This window comes from Peromyscus eremicus, chromosome 5, assembly GCF_949786415.1.
Source record: "Peromyscus eremicus chromosome 5, PerEre_H2_v1, whole genome shotgun sequence".
NCBI lineage: Eukaryota > Metazoa > Chordata > Mammalia > Rodentia > Cricetidae > Peromyscus > Peromyscus eremicus.
Window position 1 is genome coordinate 118,739,258 of NC_081420.1, and position 20,658 is coordinate 118,759,915.

A 20,658-nucleotide genomic window follows, 5' to 3' on the forward strand; every position below is an offset into this window, starting at 1 on the left:
GGTGTGAGGTGGGTGGTAGAGGGGCTTGAGCTGAAACTAGTGTGGAGGCCAGTGGGATGTGGGAGTGCAACAGAGAAGTGAGTGTGGGAGGAGCCACTGTAAATTAGAGTTTCCGTGGCCTCTGTTAGGAGGCTGTGGGATGTGGGAGTGCAACAGAGAAGTGAGTGTGGGAGGAGCCACTGTAAATTAGAGTTTCCGTGGCCTCTGTTAGGAGGCTGTGGGATGTGGGAGTGCAACAGAGAAGTGAGTGTGGGAGGAGCCACTGTAAATTAGAGTTTCCGTGGCCTCTGTTAGGAGGCTGTGGGATGTGGGAGTGCAACAGAGAAGTGAGTGTGGGAGGAGCCACTGTAAATTAGAGTTTCCGTGGCCTCTGTTAGGAGGCTGTGGCAGTCATCAGGAGATTAAGGCTTCAGGGCTGAGCCACAGGGTGAATGGCAACTTGCTTTACTGAGCTAGGAGCCACTGATGGCCTAGGAGTAGAAAGGGAGATCAGGAATGCACTTTCCACCACACTGCGCTTCACTAGGAGAGGTAAAATGCCACATAACTAAGATGACGTCATTCCAGAGCATTGATGTACTTCTGTGAACTAAGAATCAGGAAGTTCTAAGCATCTGCTTGTGCATGGGGCATGCAAGGAGTAGAAGATGTTTTTTATTTTTCCTCAGGGAACTCCTAATCCAACTGAATATATACAACATATATATGCTATTTATGTATGCTTCTGTGTATTATATATATCTATATATCTATGTAGATAGGACAAATGATAGGACATATCAGTTAAAACTCAACAAAGTTTGTAGTTTGTGTATCCCTAGAGTGGAGAGCTACAAAATGAGGCATTAGTGAGACACATAAGATTTCCTTTTTTCTTTCTTTCTTTCTTTTTTTTTGGTTTTTCAAGACAGGGTTTCTCTGTGTAGCTTTGTGCCTTTCCTGGAACTCACTCTGTAGCCCAGGCTGACCTTGAACTCACAGAGATCCACCTGCCTCTGCCTCCCAAGTGCTGGGATTAAAGGCGTGCACCACCACCGCCCGGCCACATAAGATTTCTTTAGTGTTAGCCCAGCAGAGTCTTGAAGGACTGGCCTGAAGAATCTGGGGCTTGAGGCTGTAGATAAGAGTGCTCACAAGCTGGGCGCACTCCCAGCACTTGGGAGGCAGAGCCAGGCAGATCTCTGTGAGTTGGAGGCCAGCCTGGTCTACAAAGTGAGATCTAGGACAAGCACTAAAACTATATGGAGAAACCCTGTCTCGAAAAACCAAAAAGAAAAAAAGAGAGTGCTCACAAAAGTGTAAAACTGAAAGAATCAGGTTCTAGAAGGTGGTCCTCAGAAAGAGCATTCTGATAGCACGGGTATGTTTTATGAGGAGAGTAGCACTTATCATCTGTGTGCAAGGTACAACAGGTGATGGGCGCCGTTCCCACCTCAGATGTTATAGGAGACCACAGCCCATACTCACTCTCCCTCATCTCGAGAAATCTCTTCTCAAATCCCTTTGGTCTCCTTTGGCCTCCACAGTTTGAGTAGACACACTAGTATGTTTGTGTTCTGGTTTGCTCTTCTGTTGCTGTGGTAAACACCATGACCAGTAGCAGCTGTGAAGGAAAGGGTTCATTTCATTATACTTCCGGGTCACAGTTCATCACCTAGGGAAATCAAAGCATAAACTCAAAGCAGGAACCTGGAGGTGGGAACTGAAGCAGAGGCCATAGAAGAGTGTTGCTTACTGGCTTGCTCTCTGTGACTTATACAACCCAGGCCCACTTGCCCGGGGATGGTGCTGCCCACAGTGGGCTAGGTTTTTCTACATCATGTAATAATCAAGAAAATGCCCCACAGACAAAGCTATTGGCCAGTCTGATTGAGGCCTTTCCTCAATTAAGGTTCCTGTGTCAAGTTGACAATAAAGACTAATCAGCCCAGTTAGCTTGAAGGAGTACAGACTCTATCTCAGAGTCATGGTAGGTAAATGTAAGGAGCAGAGTGAGGTTAGACCCACTGAGCAGTATGAGTGTCCAGACATGGGTGACGAGCCTCTAGTCAGGGATGGCGGCAGCGGTCTCAGGGAAGGGCGGTTTTGGTGAGCAGTTTATTTATAAGCAGCACATGGAGTCACACACTAATCCAAAGCTGAAAGTAAATCATGAGGTGAAAGCTAGCTTCCATGATGAGTTCAGAGAAAAAAAACTGACTTTCTAGAAATTGACTAAATGTATTCTGGAGCTCTATTGTGTATCTCAGGGACTATCATTAATAATGAGGCATAATATCGACTTGATATGTTCTGCTGGCACGGCACTAGGGAGGCTGAGGCAGGAAGACTGGAAATTTCAAGCTATCCTGGGTTACATGGTGAGTTCAAACCAGACTAAGTCTCAGAAAACCAGCCAACTAATCAAACAAACAAACACACAAAAAACCAAAACGAATCTTCCCAGATCCCTTGTTCTTACTTTATTTTGAGTGATAGTCCTCAGTATCTTGCCCAGGCTGGCCTCTCCTGACTGTCTGTGTCCCCAGTGTTCTCGGTGAATTTCCTCCTGGTTAGGCCATATTCTATTCAGATGCTGAGAGGTGTTCTTCAGTTTTAATCCTTACATTTGCTGCCCATGGTTTGGTTTACCTGGCATGCAGTTTGTTTTTTTCTATACTAACTGACAGGATAGAACTATTGTCCTGACTATAGATGAACGAACATAATTTAATAAAAACATTTTAAGTGGATATTAGAATTCACTGAGGGGTCTGAATTTGAGAAGCGTGAGATTACATCACTGCCTCCAAAATATTTTTACAACATGAGAATGTTTATGAGGTGAAAGTTGAGAATTGTAACATGTAAACTTTTATTTTATCAAATATTTTTGAGTTTTTAAGTCATCTTGAGGCTTTGTTTTTTACCAAAAGGCTGGCTTTAGGGACAGAGGTTCATTGTGTTGCCTCTATTGCCTTTGAACTCATGCTCCTCTGTCTCACCTTCCGATGAGCTGGAACCACAGGTGTGTCCCACTGCACCAGTTCCCCGTGAAGACATCAAAATGGCAGCAACCCAAGATTATAGTTTCTGTGGATTACCATACACTTGGTATAACCTGATTGCTTTCTGAACTCCATAATCAAAGTGTGTGTGTGTGTGTGTGTGTGTGTGTGTGTGTGTGTGTGTGTGTGTGTGTGAATGAGACAAGGTCTCATGCATTGCTGGGATGGATTATAGGCCTGCCTTACTTTATGTGGTGCAAAGGATAAAACCCAGGGCATTGTGCTTGTTAAAGAAGCACTCTTCCAGCTGAACTAATCCCCAGCCCGTTAAAATTTAAACAACTCAAAAAATAAAAGTATCTAAGCCTATATAATGTTCATTGCTCTCAGGGCCCATACATTTACCATATCTTCTAATCATGTTGTCCCTTAGTGACTAAGCTCAACAGGAAGAGTATACTAATAAACACTGTTTTCTTTGTTCAGCTCTGCTCTTTAGTTCTGATTAGTGGAAAATTACTTATAACTGGAAGTGAGGAGCTATTTACAGTCGAATTTTCTTTTATTTTTCAGTTTGCAGACAGTAGGTTGCATGCCTCCCCCTGTGTCTTCTGCTGTGATTTTAACCAAGGCAGTTGGTGGAAATGAGGTGAGTCCGGGGTAACCTTGTTTAAACACAAGTGTGCGCTGTGCTCCTGTGTAAACTCAGTGTGCGCTGGGCTTCTGTGTAAACTCAGTGTGCGCTGGGCTTCTGTGTAAACTCAGTGTGCGCTGTCCTTCTGTGTAAAGCAAGTGTGCGCTGTGCTCCTGTGTAAACTCAGTGTGCGCTGTGCTTCTGTGTAAACTCAGTGTGCGCTGTGCTTCTGTGTAAACTCAGTGTGCGCTGGGCTTCTGTGTAAACTCAGTGTGCGCTGGGCTTCTGTGTAAACTCAGTGTGCGCTGGGCTTCTGTGTAAAGCAAGTGTGCGCTGTCCTTCTGTTTAAACTCAGTGTGTGCTGTGTTTCTGTTTAAATGCAGGTGTGCTCTGTGCTTCTGTTTAAACTCAGTGTGTGCTGTGTTTCTGTTTAAATGCAGGTGTGCTCTGTGCTTCTGTTTAAACTCAGTGTGTGCTGTGTTTCTGTTTAAATGCAAGTGTGCTCTGTGCTTCTGTTTAAACTCAGTGTGTGCTGTGTTTCTGTTTAAATGCAGGTGTGCTCTGTGCTTCTGTTTAAACTCAGTGTGTGCTGTGTTTCTGTTTAAATGCAAGTGTGCGCTGTGCTTCTGTTTAAACTCAGTGTGTGCTGTGTTTCTGTTTAAATGCAGGTGTGCTCTGTGCTTCTGTTTAAACTCAGTGTGTGCTGTGTTTCTGTGTAAATGCAAGTGTGTGCTGTGCTTCTGTGTAAACGCAAGTGTGTGCTGTGCTTCTGTGTAAATGCAAGTGTGCGCTGTGCTTCTGTGTAAATGCAAGTGTGTGCTGTGCTTCTGTGTAAATGCAAGTGTGCGCTGTGCTTCTGTGTAAATGCAAGTGTGTGCTGTGCTTCTGTGTAAACGCAAGTGTGTGCTGTGCTTCTGTGTAAACGCAAGTGTACACTGTGTTTCTGTTTAAACTCAGTGTGTGCTGGGCTTCTGTGTGGACGTAAAAGAATCATTGCAGAAAATGCATGTGAGCCGCTTAGGAAAGACATGGTTGTTTGCATGCACTAGGTTGAGGCTGAAATTGGTGATGTGTGGAGCTAGAATTTCCAGTGGAAGCGCAAGAGAGCGGAGTGAAGAGATAGTGACCGCCCTATCTCAGTAGGAAGCTGGGGATGATGGACAGGGGTCCAAAGAAAGCAACTTTTGCTACCAAACTCACTAAGGCTGTGGCCACTTCCTTAAAAAAAAAAAAAAAAAAAAGATAATAAATTGAATTGCTGGGTTCAGTTTGTTTATAGATGATATCAAATAAGAGATCAGGCCACATTTCTAGGATGAGTTCAAAGAAATTACCCAACTGTGGCAAAAGAATCCACTTACAGCTGCTGTGGATACTCCTTGGTTGAAAGGCCCTGTGAAGTCCTACTGAGGGGCCTTCCTTTTCGACATGTTCGGCTTCCATCTCTGTCTGTGAAGAAAGTGCTCTTGGGGTTTCCCATTTCCTTCTAGGGTTCTGTTTCCTAAGCATGTGTTAGAATCTTCATCCACTTATTGTTTCTAAAAATACTTTACCAAATGCCTGCTACGTTCTTTTGAGAAATAGCTTTGTTAAGCTTATTACGTCTGATAAACTACACACATATCTATTATCTATATATCATCTATTGATTATACTTATGAGTCATCATTCTATCATCTATGTACCTATTTATATTCTATTTATCAATCTACCATCTAGCTATAATATATCATTTATCAATCTATCCACTATCATCTATTTCTACTCTCTATCATCTAATTAAATCTATAATCCATGCATCATTTATCTACCTACTTATCTTTCCATCAATATTTATCTACCTAGCTATTATCTATTTATATATCTATTTATCTATGTATCATTTATCTGTCATTTATCTATCATCTGTCTGTCTATCTGTCTACCTATCTATCTATCTGTCCATTCATCCATCCTCTACCTATGTCTGTGAAACCATCATTTAAAGTGAAGACAGATATCATGGTTGCATATTTTTTCCCAGTCATGTTTAGCTTTTTGGGGTAGGAATGCTAACTTGAGCAGTTTCTTTATACCGAATATTTTTAGTTGCCACACAGTTTGGTATATCTAATCTAAGCCATGTTAATTCACTTAACCATGCTGTGTATCTCATTCTTTTGAATGCAATTTCCTTAAGAGGAGTGGCTGGACAGAAGACAGCCTACTCCTGACCTCCTGTGTCCGTTCTGTGTTGCTCTGACAGTACCGAAACTGGGTAATTATGCAGAGCACAGATTTCTTTCTTTCAGCTGGGAGGTAGGGAATTCTGGGTTGGAGACCTGCATTTGGTGAGTTTTTCCTTGCTGTACCATCCCTTGGTAAACGGGGAAGAGAGAGCAGGAGAAGGACCTCAGCCTTAAGCCCCTTTTATTTAGAATTAATTCATTCTTGAGGGTGGGTCTCTCAGGTTTTAAGCGCCTCTCATCGGGCTTCAGCTTCCAGTGTGATTACCTCAGAGCAGTGGCTCTCAACCATCCCTTTAATACAGTGCCACATGTTGTGGTGGTCCCCGACCATAGAGTTATTTCATTGCTACTTCGTAACTGTAGTTTTGCTGCTGTTGTCAATTGCAATGTGAATCTCTGATATGCAGGGTGGTCTTAGGTGACCCCTGTGAAGGGGCTGTTTGACCCTCAAAGGGGCGGAGACCCACAGGTTGAGAAGCACTGTGTTAGAGGTGAAGTTTCCCATGAGTAAATTCTGGGCGCACGCTCTCCTCACCTTCTGTTTTGTTATTTGGAGATGGGGTCTTGCCTTGAGCTCATGGACTCAAGTGATCCTTCTGCCTCAGCCTTCCCAACAGTCTGGACTGCAGACATGCTGCTACATTTGCTGTGGGGGACTACTCAAAGCATAGCACCTTGCAAAGTCTCCTGTGTCCCTTTGACACCCCTTCCTCTTAGACCCCTCTTCAGGACTCGGACAACTCGGCTCTGTTTCTGCCACTTTGGACCAGTTTGCATATTCCAGAGTTTTAGATAATAGAATCATACAGTATCCCTTTTGCTTTTCTTTCCTGGCTTCCTTTACTCATTGTAATTATTTTGAAACTCATCAATCCTTTAGGCTTTATTTATTTATTTACTTACTTACTTATATCGCTGAGTGGTGTTTACAGGGTACAGATTGTTATTTATTTATTTATCCACTTATCCATTTATTTATTTATTTATTTATATCACTGAGTGGTGTTTACGGGGTACAGATTGTTATTTATTTATTTATTTATATCGCTCAGTGGTGTTTACGGGGTACAGATTGTTTATCCACTCACCTGTTGATAGACGTGTGGACAGTGTTCAATTTGCAGGGGTGAGTGTTCATGGACACCCTTTAACTAGACATGCACTGCTGCTATTTCTCTTGGGAAAATGTAGTAATGGAATAGCTGGGTCCTTTGATGTTTTATTGCCTTTGGACCAAGAAAAAATCTTTATATTGTTTTAATCTCCTGTTCATAGTTTCTGAAGTGGACCGTTTCCAACAATGGACAGTACTCTTTCTGTATCAAAATTGATGTTTAACTGTTGAAAGAAATTTCCAAAGTGGTTGTATCATTTTACATTTAAATATTCTGCAACCTGGTCATCACTCAATCTTGTCAGTTTTAAATTTTTGCCATTCTAATATACCCTGTGTTATTGCATTATGGTTTTAATTAAATTTGCATATCCTAGTGACTAATAGTGTTAAGTATCTTTATTGTGCTTATTCACCCTCTGTCCAAATGTCTTCTTGGCCAAAGTGCCTAGTAAATCTTTGGCTCATTGTTTTAGACTTGAGTGGTTTGCTTTCCATGAGCATTGAGAAATGTCTGTGTTTTGCTGTGTGTTCCTCAGCTGGGTGCACTGTGACCATCGTCCCCAGTCTTGTGGCTTGCCTTTTTAGTGCTGTCGGCGTCTTTGGACGTGCAGGACGGTAAAGGCAGTAGAAGGTGTTTGGATCCTGCTATGTTTTGAAGGCCTAGGACATACTGATGAATTGTATATGTGACTCAAGGGGAAATGAGGACTCAAGACTCATTCCAGAGGTTTGGACTGAGCAGTGGAAAACATGGGGTTGCTCATGGAAAATACTGCTGTGTAGGATAAAGTTTGGGGAGTACTAGCCTAGGATGCTAGGATATGATGGGGTCCCTAAGAATTCCTAAGTCTTAGTAGTAAAACATTTATTCACATTATTCCTTAGCTCATAATTTGTGCTCCATGTGATTTAACAGGGAAGTCTGGAGGTACTGTTATTTAGTAGGAACAACATTTGGATGGAGCACAGAGAATTTTCAGTAGCCAAAACATGGGGTAGGGTAGGGGGAAAACGATATCAGAGAATCCCAGAGGGAATTTTCACTACTGATGCTGGCAGTGCTGCCTGGAATTCTCTGCCATGGTGAGCCGCCGGCCCCAACAGGGCCATTTTACACAGGGCTCACATTTTGCAAAGTTGTTAGATGACTTGGGAGGAAATTTTTTCAGCTACTTAGATACCTTCCATTTAAAATTATTTATTTTTAAAGATAATTTATTATTTTTTCATTTTATATTTTACGTGCATTGGTGTTTTGCCTACACGTATGTCTGTGTAAAGGTGCTGGATCCTCTGGAACCAGAGTTATAGACAGTCATAGGCTGCCATGTGGGTGCTGAGAATTGAATCTGGGTCCCCTGGAAGAGCAGTCAGTGCTCCTGACCTTGAGTTATCTTTCCAGCTCCTATAAATTATTTCTAATAATTTATTTTTAACAATAATAATTGTTTTGTTTTTGAGACAGGGTTTAATTATGTAGTCTAGCTGGCCTGGAACTCACTGGGCTTGAACTCAAGAGCTCTGCTTGCCTCTGTCTCCTGATTGTTTTTTTTGTTGTTGTTGTTTTGTTTGTTTGTTTTGTTTTTTCGAGACAGGGTTTCTCTGTGTAGCTTTGTGCCTTTCCTGGAACTCGCTTTGTAGACCAGGCTGGCCTCGAACTCACAGAAATCCGCCTGCCTCTGCCTATCCCCCCCCACCCCCCCATCTCCCCATCCCCCCCCCCCCCCCAAGAGTGCTGGGATTAAAGGCCACCCGCCTGTCTCCTGGTTGTTTGGGATTAAAGGTATGCATCACCATACCCAGCAAATTATTTATTTTTAGAAGATTTTTGTCATAGATTGAAAGACTTACTACATTCCCTTTAACTTACAACTTTCACTTTGGCAATGAGTGATAAGTGAATACTGGAGTATCTTCGAGAACGTGTCTTCTTCTGGGAGCTAGGGTCTGGGAAACTTGGTGGCCACCAAAGCTGCCCTGACCCAGCAGCTTTTGGGTTCTTGTCTGGCAAACTGGAAAATGAAATTTAGAGACCATAGAGGGTGAGCTTTAGAGAGAAGTTTATTATAGATTTGTAGTAGAAGTTTATTGTAGCTTGAGAGAGGGAGGTGGGCAGGGACAGGGAGAGGGAGGGCCACAGCTCGTGTACCACAGTATATGTTTGGAGGTCAGAGGACAACCTGTGGGAAGCAGTTTATTCCGCGGTCAAACTCAGGTCAGCAGGCTTGGCGGCAAGCACCTTCACCTACTGAGCCATTTCCTTGGCCCAGTACTCGTCTTTAGGGGGAATACTTGACTAACACTTTGCGACATCTAAGTTTTAAATTGTCTTTATATAAATGCTGCAAACATGGTTAACTTTCTTTTCATAATTGTTATTTATTTATTCCAGTATTTTAAGTGCAATTCCTCAGAACTGCAAAATTGTAGTATACTGTTAATAGAGTCCAACCATCTTATGGTAAAAGTGATGCATGCATGCTGTGTGTTTCTGAGCTCACACATGCATTTGTAGCTTATTTTTAAATAATAGGAAAAGCAAAAAGGTTTTCAGAGTTAATCTCATTGCCAAATATAAGAATATAAAACAAATGTACATATACATTTTATTATAATATAGAAGGTATATATATTAATTATATAATTATACTGAATAATTACTGAAAAGCATGTGCATTTATTTAGTTAGATTTCTGTTTCAAATGTAAGGTTCTGTGATAAAAAATTTGACTGCCCCCCCTCCATCCTCCCCACCCTCACCCCAGCACAAAGCCTGTCAAAGGCTTTAAATCAATGGGGCTTGCCAAGAGAATCATCATATTCAAATATAAGTTACTTATGACTTATGGTAACTGCCACGAGGATTCCTTTTTCTTTTTTTTTTTTTCTTTTTCTTTTTTTGGTTTCTGGGTTTTTTTTTTTTTTTTTTTATTTTTGGTTTTTCGGGACAGGGTTTCTCTGTGTAGTTTTGGTGCCTGTCCTGGATCTCACTCTGTAGACCAGGCTGTCCTTGAACTCACAGAAATCATGAGGATTCCTTTTATAGAATAAATTTATTCTTTAAAAGACTGGAAAATTATTGCCTTACGTTTTGAGAGTTACTTGTTTTTTACAGTGTTGTTACAAAGACATTTCTCTCTTATTTATGCTAATACCTATTCAAAACAGAACAGCAACCAAGGTAGCATTCAGATGATGTGCTACCTGCTTCTGCCTCAGTGGAGAATTCACCAAAAGGCATTCTTTAGAACTGTGGAGAGTGTGGGCCCTAGCTCCTGGAAGAAGCTGCAGAGCTGTGTCACTACAGTTTTAAGAGTCTAGTATTAAAACAACTAGGAGAGAAACAGAAGTGAGGATGCTGCCTTCCTGTTTTCAAAGGGAAAGGAAACAATAGGGAAGGAAAGGAAGGGAAACAAAAGAAAAAAAATGCACCAGGAATCCCAATAGGTAAGATCAGGGCAAGTTGGGAGGAGCTTAGCCTGGTAATTAGAACACTGCAGTAGGCCCCTCCCCCTGCAAAGTGGGCTTCTCCCCCCCTCACCCCGCACCCCTGCCCCGCCCCAAGATAAATTGTATGCACCCTTGTATGAGCACTGACCAGGTGATGAGAATTTTTCTTGCCTCAGTCTATCTTGCCTGTTGGGTTCCACTGTCTGCTGGATGGGCCTCACTATTTTCTTTCTTTTTTCACAGTATAAATCCATTTTGTCTGCGAGTGGTATATAAACTTGTATATACATTTCAAGGCCTAGTTCTGTGCCCACCTTCCAGCTTCAGAAATAGAACTTGGTGCTTGAGCCCTGTTAAGCAGCCAGTTCACATAAGACTTTTTTATTTTTACCATAAGGACAAGGTGGAGAATTTTTGTCACAGAGAAGAGTCACCTTTTTATTGCCGTTTCGAGGATCTGTAACAGAAGCTAGATTAATGAGAAAAAGCAAAGCAAACTTAACCCAAGTTTGACCTGGCATGGGAGAGGCTTCAGAAATGGGGACTCAAAGGCTCAGGAGACTGTTTTTATGTATCCAGAGTGAGAAGTGGACAGTGACGGAAGGGCAAGATTGAATTGTGGTTATAACCAGGTGTGGTGGAGGCGTACGAAGGTCTGCTGGCCATGTTTGTTTTGGTGTCCCTGTAGGAAGACCTTGTTTCCCTCTTTGTCCCCAGGAGTGTCGAGTGGGATACCCTTCATGAGGACTTAGGGGAAAGAAATGAGGTCAGTGGGTAATCTCTACTTTTATGACCTACTTGCCAAAAGAGGGAGGAGATAGGAGGCTAGACTCCTTTAATAGGTTTCTCCGCTGATAGGTTTCTCTGCCAACATAGTAAGCCAGTTCAAGCCGAATTGAAAAAGTAAAACAAAAGATTTATTTGAACAAAGCAACTCCCGGGTGGTTTCTCTAGTCCCAGAGATTGGAGCCTGAGAAGCTGCACACCTGAACTAAAGCAGGTAGATTATATAGGTTGTAGGCGAGGGGTGATGATGTGTCTGCCACAAGCTGAGTTTGTGCCCAAGTATGGTAGCGGCAACTTCAGGGGAGGAAGCTGCTATATCCACCAAGAATAAGGAACTGGGCTTTTTGGTGCCTTCGCTTTGTTTGGAGATCCTCAGAGGTGGATGGGGGGGGGGTGTTGGAGAGACAGGAATGGGGCTTTCTAGATCATGCAGGGGCAGATAGAGGTTCCAAGAACGTCCTTGTTTCTCAGTCCCTCTGCCTTCTCAGCTCTGTAAATGCCTGCTGAGGTGGCGTCCTTCGGGAGCTTGTGTTCTGCACTTGCACTGTCTGCTTGCTGTAGACAGCTTCAAAACCTCTAGCTCGTGTTAGAAACTCACAATATAGAAGAGAGTGAAATCGTCTTAGAGGGACCTTTTTCCTTAAATTATTGTTTTCTTACCTTAGTGTAGAAAAGTCCCAGATACACACAAGTGCATTGAGTCCTCCCTAGGAAACTGGATTGTGTTTGCTACTTGGGAGCATTAGGTTGTTGTCTTGCCTAATTTAGGATTAAGATACCATGCTTCTTTTCAAATAGAAATAGAATTGAGGTGTTTAATTATATAGTACTTATAAGGTAGAAGTATTTTAAACTCCTTTGATAATAGACACTTGAATTCCAAATACATTTTAAAGCACCATTTTGATTTAGAGTATAGAAGTATGTGTGTGGTTTCACCAATGGGGCTGGTGTCCAGATCTCTTTAAAGGAGATTTAAGAAGGTCCCCTGAGCAAAGATCTTTATTACGTGTGGTGAACTCTGTAAGTCACAGGTGAAGGTCATGACTACCTGAGTGTATTTCAAAAAGGTTTCCTGACTGCTTGGAAAGCAAATGAAGCCCTCATTACCAACTTTAAACATGTAGCTCAGAGCTTTTTGCTAGAGGTGAAAGGTCAAGTTCATCACAGTCCGAATGGAGAGGGAAAGTTCAGTACCTGGCTTATCAGGGAGACATGAAACACTTCAGGGCTATTTTGCATTATCGGTGGGGAGTTGGGTTTGCTAATCCAATGCGTGAAGACAGTGTTCATTGAAACATTTATAAAGGCAGTCAGAGCAAATCTGACCCACCCAGGGAGGACTTGGAGGGCCAGGAAACCCATCTGTCAGTCACTGTCTTCAGCCATCACTCATAACCATCTGTTCCTTGCTTTCTCCTTCGTTCAGTGGGGTACCCATGCTTTTGTGGGTGCTGGGAAGTTAATGGCATGTGGGAGGAGAAATCGGACGGCTGCAAAGGCCGAGAGCGTTGAGCCTCCTTACCAGCCAGCAGCAAATAGCACTCAGCCTCTTGCACTCATCCCAACGGGGTGTACATGTCCCTTAGAGGAAAGGGCAGCAGCAGCAGTAGGCCGGGAGGGGTCTGTCTCTGCTCCTCCCTTCTCACCTCTGACTTCAGCGCACCTTCTGGCTTTGGTGATTCACAAAGAACTGACTGGCTCCAATTTAAGCTGTTGTGAATGTGGTTGAAATATACTTTCTCAAGGTTTTTGTCTACCCCAAACTCTTCTCCCTTAACTCTGATGCCTTCCAGTCGATTTCCCATTCTCCAGAATGGGCAATAGAGTTCTCTTCATGGCTTTTGGTCCCAGGTCCGGAGGTCTAGAATAGTTCTGTCCCCCATGCCCTAAATCTTTGACGCCATGACCCCCCTTCATCTTACCTCTGTTTCCTGACGTTTTCCTCTGAATTGGTTCTTTTGTGTTATTGCTTCATTTCTTCATGTTTGGTTCTTTTCCCACTCCAAGGGGAGTAGATTCCAGAGACCCGATCTTGAAAAACTTCAGCCCCCAGAGTCCTGCTTCTGAGTCCTCCTGTCTAGGGTGCAAGCATGTGCAAGCTTTGTGTAGAGCTCTGACTGGGGTTGTTCTGCTCTTAATGAAGAGGCAACAAGGCCAAGATAAGCTGTTGTGATGTGGCTATTACCACCTGTGCTCATTCCAGCTGTGATTGTGCGGGCAGCTCCTGTCCTGGGGTCATGCTCTGCATTCCTGCTTGTTTATCTACTGGTTCCAGCAAACCTTGGATAAACCTCTCCAACCCTTGCTTTGTTCTTTCAAGGAACAATGGTAATTACATACGTATTTCACAGATGATTTACACGGCCCTGATTGGTTTGCACACAGGAATCCTTGCAAAGTGTGAGGGTATAGTTAATCAAGAACCAGCATTGACAGCCTTGTTACTGACAAAAGTCACTTGGTTTTCTGAGTCACTGTTTCTCCTCCCTCCTTTTCCAGACCAGATCTTGCTCTGTTGCCTTGACTGGCCTGGAACTCATTCTGTAGTCCAGCTGGTGTTGAATTCAGGCCCCCGCTGCCTCAGCACCACACCCAGCTCTATTACTTTTGAAATGACTTCATTCTTCTAAATTTACTCATCTAGTTGCTTTATTCATTAAAATATGTATTGGGTGCCTGCAACAGCTTTCTGTTTAGAGTGCCATTGTAAGACCTTCAGTTTAATAAGCAATATAAAATGGATAAATAGTAAATTACTAGGATAATATGACTAGTGTTTTAAATACATTTATAGAATGGTGGATGTTTCAATACACTTAATAGATAACTCCACTTTATTAGCATGCTAGGTTCTTCTCAATATTATTATTATTATTATTTGGTAACCTGGGAATATTTATGTCAGTTATCCAAGATAACATCTTCAAGGAAGAAAAAGACATAGGAACCCAAATTACTATCTGGGAGATTGTTTTTAGAATTTGGAGCCCAAAGGATGATTGAATAGACACACAGGGTGTTTTCTTTAAACTCAACCCCTAGAAAGCCGCCCTGGCACCATTCCGTAAACAAGTCAAAGCCTGCAGATGCGGTCTTCCCTTCCAGCATGAAACATTTGCTGTTAATCTAATTCCCTTCTAGTATCACAGTATGTGCATGAATCATGGCCGACAAAGTAGCTTTGAGAATTTATTGTGACTAGGGACTCTTTCAAACTCCAGGCTTCAGCAGGGTGTGGTGGCACCTGCCTTTAATCCCAGCACTCCAGAGGCTGAGGCAGGTGGATCTCTTGAGTTCATGGACAGCCTGGTTGGTCTACAGACTTTCAGGACAGTCAGGGCTACACAGAGAAACCTTGTCTCGAAAAACTGAAACAAAACAAAATAAAACAAATCTATAAACTCTAGACTTTTTTTCTAAGGTGGGAACTTGGATCCATTACTGATTTTGAGGAAATGCTAGTCTAAATAAAAATCACTTCAAACTATTCTCTTAACCAGTCTTAGATGACTAATGTTCATATTTTTTGTCTTATAATCATTTCCTTTATTTCCAGATTCTGCATGTACCTTTTAAAAAGTTCTCTTATTCCTGTGTTTACATAAAGTTATGAAGTTGTGTTTACATATAGTTATGAAGTTGTTACTTTTGAAAATGGACGTTTTGTCAGTATTTTACTGAATCATGGGATTATGGAAATATCAAGAAATGAAGTTCAGAAGTCAGCTCTTTTCTTGGCCCCATCCCTCTGTGGCCTTGGTCATTAGTTGTAGATATTTATACTTCAGTTCATTATCTATATGAATTTATAGGCTTCCTGAACAGTAATTTAATTGTAGATGTGTCTTTCACATGAAGGGGTTTGGCATGTGGTTGTTTATTCTACCCCCAGAAACTGTGGAGTCAGCCTTGAGCTTTGCTGGAGTCTTTTAAACCGACTGGCTTTCTAAAGATAACAAGTTGTGGTTTTTAAGTATCTAATGAGAACACCCTGTGATAAGGATGTAGTGAGGTGTTCAAGATTACTCATGGTCAAGAACACTTGGATCCAAACTAATGGTCTTAATATATTGAGAGAACTTTCTAAGCTGTGTTTCATCAGGTGCCAAAATATTAAATTTGTGTACTGTATTTGGAATTTGGTGATTCTTATTTTTAATAAATGCCATGTGTAGAAGCTGGATATTCCCAAATCCAGCCACTCTGTGTAGTTCACTTCCTCCTTCCCCTTGTCTCCTTTCTTTCCTCCTTTGCATGTTGGAAACGATGAAGGTAATTTATACTCACTAAATTCATTTTCGTGAAGCCCAGCTTGGAGAACACTGGACTGCAGCGAAGCTGCCATCCTAACTGCCCGTGAGTCAGCTGCATTGATCCTCTGCAGGGACTTCTGCCATGGGCCCATGCTGGGGATTCTCCGCTTCCTGTCATTTACAGGCATTTCCTGTGCTGTTGGCCACTTGGAGAGCATTGTCCTTTTGAATTTGTATTCAGCCTTCGCAGCCTGCCTGCTCCTCCAACAGCAGCCTCCTCATTCCCAGTTGTTGAGGCCCCGCCCATCAGTCAAGGCTCCTTCCTCTGAGTCATGACCAATGCTAAGTCAGAATCAGTCTTGCTCACTTTCTCCGTAGTCTGTTGTACTCACCCTCAGTCAGACTTTGTGTGTGTTTATTTAGAGGTCAGTTTGTGAGTTTTCTTTGCAGAGACTACTTTTCTTTGCAATTTTTAAAGCAACGTAAGAGTATGCATAATAAAAGCAGTGAAGTGATATTTGAGGAAATTAGCTAATGACTGTTTCCCCCTGTTTGTCATGGCCTCACACATCTCTTCAGACAGCGAGGATGTCACTGACATCTAAGTGAGTTCCAAAACTGTGATGTGTTCTCCATCTCTCAGAAGGATCTTTCATGTGTTTGTAGAACAAGGACGGGCAGACCAGACTGGGGAGAACTGGAAAGTGTCTTGGGCTACATGTGCTTCCTCGATGGTGCAAATCCATTTCAGAGAGCCTGTTGTGGGAATTATTCAGTGTGTGATCAGAAGTGTCTCTCATTTCCTGATCTACCCAGTATGGGCCTTGAGACAATGTTCTTGCGAAGTTCATTCTCTCTAGTACACGTCCTCAAACAGGCAGACCATGACAGATTAGTTCTGAAAAACAGTTGGAGAAATTATATGAGATAAAGTATATTTATTTGTTTATAGCTACCAATCATTGCTTAAGTTCGTCATGGGTTAGCTTGTGAAAAATGTCTCTCCACGTGGGTTGACGCTCCTTGTCAGGGATGATGGGGACGGGTAAGCCTTCACTTTCCTTTGAGTTTTCGGTAAGTTCTTCATCCACAGTGCTTGTCACAGATGCTCGTTGTGGGACTGGCAAGGTCATTCAGCAGGTCAAGGCACTTGCTGCTGCCAAGTGTGACAACCTGTGAATCCCAGGAACCCACATGGTGGGATTAGAAAAGTGATCCTGCAGGTTATCTCCTGAATGCCGTGTGTACACTGTGACATGCTTGTGTCCACACATGTATGCACACATCCATGTAAAATAAATAAATGTCATAAAATTGAAAAGCTTACATACACAGTGTCTTTGTATAAGGGAATTGCTAGCATGTACTTATTCTTTTTCTGAACTTTTGTCTGTAGCTTGTTAGCACAGAGTGGGCCTAGCACAGTGTGCATTCCTGCATGCACAGTAAGAGATGAACGCAGAGTGAGCCCAGCATGGTGTGCAATCCTGCATGCACAGTAAGAGATGAGCGCAGAGTGAGCCTAGCACGGTGTGCAATCCTGCGTGCACAGTAAGAGATGAGCGCAGAGTGAGCCTCGCACGTTGTGCAGTCCTGTGTGCAGAGTAAGAAATGAGCGTAGAGTGAGCCTAGCATGGTGTGCAATCCTGCGTGCACAGTAAGAGATGAGTGCAGTTGTAGCAGCCCTTGTACTCACAGGTGTGCTAGTGCTTGCTGGGGTCAGTGCTTGTGCTCTGTGGCTGGCAGTATGAATCCCCGTATGCTGCAGAACAATCTTTCAGATCGGCACCATGTTTGTCCGTTTTACAGATGAGAAAATGGAACGAGAAAGAAAAGAAGCCCCTGGCTCAGGGCTGTGGAGTACAAGGATGGAGGAGCTGGCATGTGAACTCTGGCTCGCTCTTTGGCGTCAGTGCCCATGGCTCTTTTCCTTGCTCCCTTGTCTGTCACTGCCGTAGGATAGGCAGTGCTGAACAGAGAGCTCACACATGGCTTAGTGCCTGAGCCACCTTGGTGGGAAAAAGAAAGGTCTCCTCGAGAGTAGATGAAAAAGCCCTTGACTTGGTAAGAATGATCTGTAAGAAGCTGTTGAATGGGTGTTCTCTTTGGCTGGCAGCCTTCTTTCCTTAGGAAGTACTGCCCATCTCTGTTCCGAGGCCCTCGGGTCTTCCCTGTTCCAGACATCTTTAGCTGGCTGGCATAGTGAACCGTGAAGGCCTGTGTGTCTCATGGAAGTTTTCAGTTGATAGCAGGGATGGTGTTTCTCATCCACAGTTGTAGCTGCTCTACTCAATGTTTGAAGGCACAGTGAATGTACCTTCAAATACATGAATATTTGTTCAAATAGATGAGCACTTAGGGAGCTTTAAAAAAATCTAGCCCTGTAAGTATCTCAGTTTGGCTATGCGTGTTAGTTACTTTTCACTGCTGTGATAAAACTGTGACCAAGGCAGCGTATATAGGAGTTGATTTTGGCTTATCATTCCAGAAAGTTAAGAGTTCATTTTGAAGGGGGGTCATGGTGGAAGCAGGCATGGCAGCGGGAGCAGGAAGTTGAGAGCTTACATCTTAAAATGCAGACACCAAACAGAGAGCAAACAGGAAGTGGGGAGAGACTATAAATGCTCAGAGCCCGCCCCCAGTGATGTACTTCTCCAGCAAGGCCACACCTCCCCCACAGCATGGCCAGCTAGAGACCAAGTGTTCAAACGTGGGGGCTTACGGGGCATTTGTCACTCAGACTGCTGCTCTTTCCAGTTACACTTTGCCCTGTGTCAAACCTGTACAGAGGAGTCACGATACATACTTGGAATGTTTTTTTCAGTTTCTTACACATGTTCTACTTTGTCTCCACGCAGGCAGCCATAAGGGGCAGCCTTCTGGCAGAATCCCCTTCCTTAAGTGCTAGCCTCATGCCTGCAAGGAAATGGCACTTTTGAGTGGAAGAAAATGAGAGATTCCTGTAGCTGACACGGCCTAGAGAAAATAAATGAATAACTTCTCTGGTGTTAGCTGTGCATTTTCAAAGCCACCAAGAGATGGAAAACATGCACAACAGTTTTAGCTGAGTGGATCATCCCTTTCTTCTTCCCTGTAGAACTTTGGATGAAGTTAAACTATCTATTTAAATGAATATCTTCTGTGAGAAAAATGATTTGGACATTAGATAACATTAGCAGATACTCATCCCCCATAAACAAACAAACAAACAAAAGACCAAGTGTCTCAGTTAGGATCACTCTTAGGGTTACTATTGCTATGATGAAACACCATGACCGAAAGGCTTTATTTCAGGTTCCGTGTTCTGCGTCACAGCACAGTGAGGACAGCCACAGGTGGAGACCACTGTGCTGGAAGGAGAGTCGGAGGGAAAGGCAGACTGGATCTGCGGAGCTCTGCTGCCTGCAGGAGGAGAGGCTGAAAACAAGGCCAGCATTCCACACCTCAGACACGGGACCACTGTCCTGGATTTGTCTTGGTTTCAGAGATCCAAGCTCTCAGGAAGCCAGTCCTACCTCATCAACTGTTAGTTAGAGATGGTATTAAGACTACACGTGCTTTTTTTCCGATTGTGTAAAGAAAGGGAAATTTAACTGCAGTGTCAGAAACTCTGCTACTGTGTGCCTACATTCCTCCCAAGTCCTTAAGGTTGTATGAAATACATCACACCTCTCTCTGAGTCTGTAGTACTTAATGCAGTCTTGTCAAATGATTAATTTAACATTGTGAACACACGTTGCAAATTACAAAACGTTGTAAGTTATTGCCATCACTATTAGAAGACTGGCTTATAAAGTAATAGTGATTGGAGAGTATTGGATGGAGTTAATTGGCAATAAATTAATCATTGCTCTCTAGAAAGCCTATCTAAATGATTTGCACTTTCTGATTGAATATTGCATTGTCTTATTGACTGGTACGTTATTACTTTGACGGTAGGAATTCAGTGTACTGTTTTTCCTGTTGGTTTAGAAAAATCATGGTTTATGAGGAGAAGCTGAGGAAAACTTCCCTATTTTCTCTCTTTGACTAAGTTGGTTCACATGATTCTTTTCACTTCATAAGCCTGAGAGAGAATTACATTGGTTTACCTGAATTTTTTTTTTTTTTTGGTTTTTCGAGACAGGGTTTCTCTGTGTAGCTTTGCGCATTTCCTGGAACTCACTTGGTAGCCCAGGCTGGCCTTGAACTCACAGAGATCCACCTGGCTCTGCCTCCCAAGTGCTGGGATTAAAGGTGTATGCCGCCGCCACCTGGCTGGTTTACCTGATTTTTAAAATATGTGTCTTCATTAAATTTTTTTTATTTGGTTTTATGTGTATAAGTGTATGCTTGAGTATGTGTATTTATGCCACTTGCATGCAGAAGGTGCCCATGGTGGGGGTCAGAGAATAGAAGAGGGAGTTGGAATTCTAGGAACTGGCTGCCCGGCAGGGGTGGGTTCCTTGATGTGGGTGCTGGGAACCAGCTCCTGCTCTCTCTAAAGCAGCAAGTGCTCTTTACCACAGATCCATCTCTCCAGCACCAGGTCCTTCACTTTTTTTCTTTGTATTTAAAAATGTACTTTTAAGCCAGGATATGGGGGCTTCCAGTTAGAATTCTAGTACTTTGGGAGGCTGAGGCAGGATGGATGATCACTATGAATGCCAGGTCATTTTGGGCTACAGAGTGAACCAGTTTCAAAAGAAAAGTACCTGCCCTCTGCCTATGTTTCCAATTTTCTCCCTGCTCTCCCTCTCCACCCTGGCTTTTCTTCAGTGGAGGTCAGAGGTCAACCTTCAAGAGTCAGTTCTCTCTTTGTGCTGTGGATTTTGGGGATAGAATTCAGATCCTCAGGCTTGTGTATATTTTTGTCTTCCTGGCCCTCTAGCCTTTCCTTTTTCCCACCACCTGAGCTAGATCTTCTTTAGCAGGGTTTTGCATGGTTCTTGGTACCTTTGTTATTACCATCATTCTTATTGTCATTATGGTCGCTTCCTCTGGGCATAACCATTTTTCAGACCAAAGTGGGCTTCCTCTTAAATCTCCAAGTCCTCATCCCAGACTTGTAATGACTTCTGATACAACGCCTTCTTCAAGATGCTGCCGTGGTCCGGTGGCCTGCCGGAGCTGGGGTACTTTCTGAAGGCCATTTAGGAGCGACCGCACAGCTGGTATTTATTCTCAGGGTCCCCCGGGACTTCCCACAGCATTCTGCCAT

General features: G+C 43.0%; 1 protein-coding gene across 4 annotated transcripts in view; it reads left to right on the forward strand.

Annotated features, from left to right (window-relative positions):
• Nucleotides 1-20,658, forward strand: part of Slc10a7 (solute carrier family 10 member 7) — a 239,102-nt gene that overhangs the window by 21,542 nt on the left and 196,902 nt on the right. For 3 of the 4 annotated variants that reach the window (XM_059264287.1, XM_059264286.1, XM_059264285.1), the window contains exon 4: nt 3,561-3,636. In XM_059264287.1, the coding sequence (XP_059120270.1) occupies nt 3,561-3,636 (76 nt within the window). Of the gene's footprint in view, nt 1-3,560; nt 3,637-20,658 lie in introns of those variants that run through there. The other variant, XM_059264288.1, reaches the window with a different exon arrangement.